The 8,269-nt window shown below is 43.2% G+C and overlaps 1 protein-coding gene across 2 annotated transcripts in view; it reads right to left on the reverse strand.

Annotated features, from left to right (window-relative positions):
* Positions 1-335: 335 nt before the first annotated feature.
* Positions 336-8,269, reverse strand: part of LOC106607956 (prospero homeobox protein 1) — a 43,569-nt gene continuing 35,635 nt past the window's right edge. For both annotated transcript variants that reach the window (XM_045720930.1, XM_045720931.1), the window contains exon 5: positions 336-6,553. In XM_045720930.1, coding sequence (XP_045576886.1) covers positions 6,368-6,553 — 186 coding nt within the window. In that variant the 3' untranslated portion in view covers positions 336-6,367. The remainder of the gene's footprint in view (positions 6,554-8,269) is intronic.

The raw sequence follows: 8,269 nt of genomic DNA on the forward strand, positions 1-8,269 counted from the left end.
AGAGAGAGTATCATGTTCATAATGAACGTGTGTGTGTGTGTGTGTGTGTGTGTGTGTGTGTGTGTGCGCGCACAAGATATCAGAAGGCTGTGTTCAATGCTGTAAATCCTGATCTGTGCGTTTATCGCTGCATTTAGCCTGATGAGGCGGCATCTGGAGTCATCTGTGATGCTTGTGGAGGGCAACAGGGGTCAGAGGTCACGAGAGAGGCCTCTGCTCAGCTCTCCACCCAATCCTCTGGTTTAATTCTGATTAAAAGCATCAATTTTGAACGCACACATCCACACGCTAGGTTGGTCGAATTTACTGTAAAGATTTGTTTGGTGAGTCAGACATTCTGTAATCTTTTTCTTCCATTTTTATTTAAATGTTTCATAATTTTGCACAAGCTTGCATATATACTGCACATACATTCAGTTCATAGAGGATGAAGGCACGAAAGGCAATTCAACTACTGTCTTTGGGGAGGCCCACAACAGTAGAGGGGGAAAAGCCTGGAGAAAAAAAAGAAAAATACTAGTATTTTTTTTCTTTAATGTCCTCTACCTCTCCCCAAACAAAAAGTACCTTTTATAAAATTTTCCAGTTCAATTTAGCTGCCAAAATCCCCATGTAACAATTTCTGAGAATTGATTGAGTGCTCTTAAGTTTCCTTTATAAAATCTTTTTTTTTCTAAGTAGGCCTAATGTTTAATTGGATTGGTTCTACTTCATGATAAAATACAGTACAGCCTTCATTGGTTGAAAAAAAATACAACATTGAATAAATTAGGATAAATTAAACCAATAAATTACATAAAATCTGCAAGACAAATAGACACCAACAACAACAGAAAAAAAGCTAAAATCAGCCATATTTGATTTTTATTTTTTCTATAACTTACTAAACTCTGTATGTAACAAATTACACTGTATATATGAGCCATGGCAATTTCAGATGGAATTACTGCACTAGATCTGAATAATAATGTTATACAAAAAGCATAAACAAAACGCTATATACAACATATTGCTAAATAATACAAAGGCAGTATTTATCACTTTAAATTCCACATCATTGATATTTACAAAAGAAGAGCCCCCCGAAAAACTACTAGTGAAACCATTGAGGAACAGACCCCCTTTAAGCAGGTCATAAAATGAATGGAAATTTACTTCGCAAACACACACACACGTCGCCCATCCGGTAATGAGAATCCTTTACATTTTGGGATGGAGTCACAGGGGTGGGGAGAGTCCCATCCCAAAATGTAAGCCTCCGTGTTGAGAATTGTGTCACTCACTGGTTCACAGGTTCTCATTCTCACACACAAACACACACGCATGCATGCACACACGCACACGACACACACACACGACACACACACACACACACACACACACACACACACACACACACACACACACACACACACACACACACACACACACACACACACACACACACACACACACACACACACACACACACACACACTCAGTCACAGCAACTGCGCATGGAATCTCAACATTATCTTAGCCCTTTTCCACAAAGATTAAAACTCTTGTTAAATCTGTATACCCCCAGCATAAAGACTAGTTCTGTTATATCCCAAAGACACAATGCATAGTGTAGGGTAACTGACTGTGTACAGTATGTTTACAGTAGTGTTTTCCCCTCCACTCCTACACCAGTAGTCTATGGGGACAGTAAGTTCCAGTTTTTCTCTCACTAAAGTCTCTCTTGGTTTGTAAAGAGGGAGACACCAACGCCATTGTGGGGGCCAGTCTGGATCCACTGCCAACAGGGAACTATGACATCATAATGAAGGGACAACTACGCCATGTTCTGTCAGCAGAAAGGGGATGCTGACTCAGATTGAAGGGCATCGCCCACAGAGGGGAACATATATTCCCTTCAGAGCATGGCGGGGCGTTCTTTGGGGAAGACAGGTTGGAGAGCATGTAGTGAAAGTCTATGTCATATCTCACTCGCTCTCTCTGTCTCTCTATTTGTCATCCCTCACTCCCGCTCTCCCCTTCCAAGCCATGTTAGACTCGGGAGCGATCGTTCCCTTCTTCAACATGTACAGTTACAGCATCACATTTCATGCCGCCCAAAAAGGACTCAAAAACACAAGTCTGTTTTTATCTCCAAAACACACCCAATACAAAATGCAAATAAATCAAATGAAAAGTCTTCACAAAACCCGCACAATCTACTTCTATTGCTTGTATTCTACTTTTAAGAGACCAACGAATCGCTTTTTTCCGTAACAGATCGGAAAAAGTAAGAAATCACTAAAAATACTCTCAAAACGTCCTGCTTCATGACACAATTCCTGACAGAGATCCTTCCCAAAAGTTCACTCCTATTAGCTTTTTTGTAATAAATTTGTATTTTACAATAAAAAAAAAGATATATATGCAGTTCGATATCAATTGAAACCAAACAAAGATCCTTCTAATCCAGTTAGAGACGGGTTGTTATTAACCAGCAGTAATCTGTTTAGAAATAAGAGTCAGGAATAATCTGTTCAGCAGCACAATGCACAGGAACTCCTTCTTAGGGTGGGGTTGTAGGGGGGAAGGGTGAGGGGATGGGGGGGGTGATATTAATCCGTGTATCAGATAAAAGTGTCCTTCCTATCCTTTGTTTTGTGTTACAGGTTCTTTTAAGCCGTTGGCTGGTGCTTTGAAACACAGACGAACCCATCATCCCCGCTCTCTGGACTTGGATCTTAAGAAGAACAGTGTCTGCGGGTGAACATAATGAAGGGAGTAGCTCTCCGCCTTTCTCTCCTCCTTTTGTCAGGCGCTTTGTGCCGCCTTTACAAGTCAGCAGGTTAACCTGCTCCTTTTCATCTTGTGACACACCAAACCAAAGCCGACGTGGCTGAGGTCGGGGCGATGACCAGCGAGCACACACACATAGCACACACACACACACACACACATAGCACACACACACACACACACACATAGCACACACACGCACGCACACGCACACTAACTCACACACGCAGTAGCCTATGTGATCTTTCAGTGCTTAGAATGTACTTCAAAGGACAAGTAACTACTATTTGCTATATTGTATTAGTAGCAAATTCAGTGCAGGCAGCTTCAAACAAAACAAGATAACAGGATTCAACTAGATCAAAATGTTGAATGTCAACGTATTTCACTGGTATGAATCAAGGAATGGTGTTTATGTATGAATGTATCAATAACTGAATAAACTGTGCATAGGGACTCTCATGGAATTATACTGTATCATTGTCAGAATCTGGAAGTATACAATCTATAGATGCGCCTGTTTGGAATTGAGAGGATCATGTGAGTTTTGTTCCATGTTTAGGGTCTTTGGGCTCTATTGAATCTGTTTTGCTGAAGCGTTACAGATTGCAAGATAGAAATTTAAAGGTAATTTCCTATTGAGCTGACATCTGCAGTGCGGGAACATTGCCTTTAAATTTCAATCACGCTGTAACGCTGAATTTCCACAGACGGATTGAATAGAACCCTTTTGTCTCTGTCTTTATGGTTCTGAGAGGTTCATTTCCCTCTAGGCTGAGTGGTGACCTCTAACCTTGCATTGTTCAGGGAGAAAGGAGCAGCTAGCACTGAGCCAGGTGAATATTGCAGAGAAGAAGAGAAGAAGACATGGGAGGGGAAAGGTGTCTGTGTCCATACAATTACTATTAATGAACATCTGTGTGTCTCTGTTCTCTCCGTTTTTCCCTGACCTTGTGAGCTGACAAGGTAAGACTCGAGGCCACCGTTTTAGGCTATAGCTAGAATCTGTTTATTTCTGGTCAGCTGACATGGTCTGGAAAATATACATCTCTTCCTCCCTCCCATCTCTCCTCACTCCCTCTAATATTTGGCTATCCATTTGTTTACTTACCTAGCTATCTATTCGTTTAACTGTTTTTAAATACAATTCCATCAAAGATTAGTACAGTGCTTTGTAGTAAAATATTATATAAACTTTTTAATTTGCTTGGAAAGTAGCTTCATATTTTTTCTCATAGTTAACCTTGTCATTAGCTTCATCACAGAATGAAAGAATTTTACTATTTATGTTGCCGAGATAAATTACATTGCAAAAAGCCATTATAGAGAAAACTGGGGCCTTCCTGGTTACACTTTATTTTACGGTCCTTTTATTAAAGTCCTATGTTTACTTAGTATTAAAGTACCTGGTACTGCTAATGGTAACAACAGAATAATGAGCTAATAATTATCCTTTAGTTTGTCTGGGATTTATGCACCACTGTATACCATTTAATCCCTGGTCATAACCACATCTCTTTCATTTTGAATAAATGAAGTAGCAGTAAGTAGCTTCCGCTCCTCATTGGACTGTAAAATAAAGCTTTGCTGCCTTCCCTTTCATCCACACACACCATGTCTCACCAACTGTGTAGTATGTATGAATGAATGATGAAATCCTGAATGAATGGCCCATAAATGTGCAGGGCTAACATGTGCGCCATTGCTATTTCAACGCTGGAGTCGATGTGGATGGCCTTGAAACAATGACAAGTCATAAAGTCAGACAGTAACCGGTCTGTCTTAATGCACTCATCAGCGCCAAAAGGTCACACGCTGCGTGTTTCTGTGTGTGTGTGTTTCTCTGTGCGCGTGTGGTATGTGTGTGTGTGTGTGTGTGTGTGTGTGTGTGTGTGTGTGTGTGTGTGTGTGTGTGTGTGTGTGTGTGTGTGTGTGTGTGTGTGTGTGTGTGTGTGTGTGTGTGTGTGTGTGTGTGTGTGTGTGTGTGTGTGTGTGTGTGTGTGTGTGCCCACAGTTCTCTGTATTTGTGCACTGCCACTGGTTACACCATGTGCTCTTCCAAACCAACACCTCTTCAATTTTACAGCATTGTTTTCTATTTGTGTAAAGCCTCGGGTCGAGACTCATGTTCCCTTCTGTTTTTACTTGAGCCTCAGGACTGAGGCCTACTCCCTCCGCCAGTGTCTGCCTTATCAGCAGAGAAGATCAAACACAACTTGGACCCACACAAACAGACAGAGGGGGGGATGGGGGATATGAAATGAGAAAGAGGCTTGTGCCTAAATTGCTCAGAGAAAAGTAATTATATGTAGAGAATTTATACTCGGAATATTAATAATAATTTATTTTCTGTAACGTTGTCAAGAGACAAACAAATCTGTGCCAATCTTTAGCAAGCAATGATGACAAATAATAATAATAACAACAACAGGAATAATAATATACACTCAATAAACACAATACCCTACTCGCAGAAAACACACTTCAAAACATCATGGTAGAGCTCATTAGGTGGCTGATACCAGTCCAGACCAGTATACCAGTCCAGTCCAGTACTAGTAGTCCAGACCAGTATACCAGTCCAGTCCAGTACTAGTAGTCCAGACCAGTATACCAGTCCAGTCCAGTACTAGTAGTCCAGACCAGTATACCAGTCCAGTCCAGTACTAGTAGTCCAGACCAGTATACCAGACCAGTATACCAGTCCAGACCAGCATACCAGTCCAGACCAGTATACCAGTCCAGTCCAGTACTAGTAGTCTAGACTAGTATACCAGCCCAGACCAGAAGTAGTAGTAGTCCAGACCAGTATACCTGTCCAGACCAGTACTAGTAGTCCAGACCAGCATACCAGTCCAGACCAGTATACCAGCCCAGACCAGTATACCAGTCCAGGCCAGTACTAGTAGTCTAGACTAGTATACCAGCCCAGACCAGTACTAGTAGTCCAGACCAGTATACCAGTCCAGACCAATAGTAGTAGTCCAGACCAGTACTAGTAGTCCAGTATAGTCCAGCAGTTAATAAAGTCATTAGGCTGCAGGCAGCATGGTGTAGTGTGTTGTCCTCTCTGGGACAGCCATAGTAGTGGGAACCGCCTATTAGGGAGCAACCTTGCACAGTGGGGTGAGCCTATTGAGCACCCCAGTAACATAGGGCCCCTCTGTAGTGTAGTGGCCAAAGTCTATTGGTGACCACACTAGGATTGTAGGGTCTTCCTTAGAGTAGGTAGGGTACAGGCTAGTGGGAAGCCCCTCCCTGCGCATAGTGGGGATCCCTCCCTAGTGTTTCTAGTCAATCAGGGCAGATAGGTCAGGGTTCACACAGTCCAAAACACCCAATAGGATCACCGTCTCTTCAGATCAGCAGAATCATTTAAAAAACAAATAATAATCCTAATCATGGGAATAATAACAACAACACAATAGTTAGATCATTTAGGAACAGCCCAGTAGGCTTCAGATGGGGAGGAATGCTACTTCATTCAGGAAAAAAAAACAGGAAAATCATAGAATAGGGAAAGAAATAAAAATATGAAAATGTGAAAAAGCAGAAAGCGTCAGGCAGGGGGGCGGAGGCAGGGTGGGGAGGGTTACTCATGTAGAAGCTCCTGGAGACAGTTGGGTGACTTGAAGACCTCGGGCACATCACTGTCCAGCTTGCAGATCACCTTGTAGATGGCTTTTTTCCAGGACGGGTCCACGTCTTTGCCTGCCACAATGGCATTGAAGAACTCACGCAGCGTGATCTGAGCCACCTCCAGGAACCTCTCTGGAACCTGCACCAACACAGACAGAAGACAGGGGGCGTTAGTTCCGGTTCTCCTGATGGCTCGGTTAGTCAGAGCACAGTGAGAGCAACACCATAACAGTGGGTTTGATGACTACAGCAGCCATATACTGTATACTGAATATATGTATCAACTGTAACAAACATATTATATATAATATTATCAGACCATAATATTTACTCGTCCTAATATATATTTCTTAACTCCATTCTTTTACTTTTAGATGTGTGTATTGTTAGATACTACTGCACTGTTGGAGCTAGGAACACAAGCGTTTCGATACACCCACAATAACATCTGCTAAATGTGTATGTGACCAATTAAATGAATGAACAGTCTCACATTTTGCAAAAATTGTAGTTGTGGGGTGGGAAGTCATTGTATCATTTACAGTAACACACTGTTTTTATGTGAAACACAATAAAGGGTTTAGTTAGTGGCTGTGATGAGAAGGCCTGTGGTGTTCTGTAATATCTCCTGCCTCTTTAGTCGCTACTTCCTTAAAAAGCCCACTGAAATCCACACTTGTATTGTGATTTATGACGGCTCATTTCTTGTCAATTCTGAGGTTATTATCAGCACCTTCCTCCTCCCCCTCCTCCCGCCAGCTTCAGAAAGACGTCTTTATGAGTGTACTGTAAATCTGAGCCCAAACAACCGCATGCAGGGAGCCTGAAAAGAGGAAGTGAAATGCTTTGGGAACACACAGACACACAGGCTCTTTAGTGTCCCTCACAGCTCTGCTCACTGACACCACAGAGATTATTAGTCTGGCAAAGATCTGTGACACCTTCCCCCGAGCCAGCACTCACACACACATATGCACGTCTGCACACATAGACACACACCTCTTGAGCCAAGGGGGTGACACATCACACACTGTGAGAGAGAGAGACATGACGCACACACACACACACACACACACACACACACACACACACACACACACACAGACACACACACACACAAACACACACACACACACACACACACACACACACACACACACACACACACACACACACACACACACACACACAGCCCTGGTGTATTTGGCTGAACCTCTCTCCTTCACTCAAAGCCCCAGAGCGATGCAGCCTTCAGGGGTCACCTGCTTGGATAATGCTGACTGCCTCCCTGCCTCTCCGCCTCCCTCTGCAGCCACAGACCCACACACACACATACACACACACACCACACACACACAGAAACACACACAGGCAGACACGCGGGTAGACACACACACACACACACACACACACACACACACACACACACACACACACACACACACACACACACACACACACACACACACACACACACACACACACACACACACACACACACACACACACACACACACACACACACACACACACACCCAGCAGCTTGCCCAAACGCCTGACTGTGTGCACTCGGCTCCTCTCCTCCTGTGTCCTGCAGATACTCATCAGGAGTGTCAGGACACAGCAAGGTTAGTGGCCACCGGAACACACACAGGCAGCACTGGACAGCCAAACACCCCCCTCAGGGTGATGAATGGAGTGTGTGTGTGTGTGTGTGTGTGTGTGTGTGTGTGTGTGTGTGTGTGTGTGTAAAGGTGAATCATGAATAAGAAAGTGTATGACTGATTATTTGTTTTTGTAATTGTGTGCTCATCCAGGGCTACAACAGTTCATTCAGCCTACCGTACAAAACACC

The sequence above is a fragment of the Salmo salar genome, chromosome ssa06, assembly GCF_905237065.1.
Source record: "Salmo salar chromosome ssa06, Ssal_v3.1, whole genome shotgun sequence".
Lineage (NCBI taxonomy): Eukaryota > Metazoa > Chordata > Actinopteri > Salmoniformes > Salmonidae > Salmo > Salmo salar.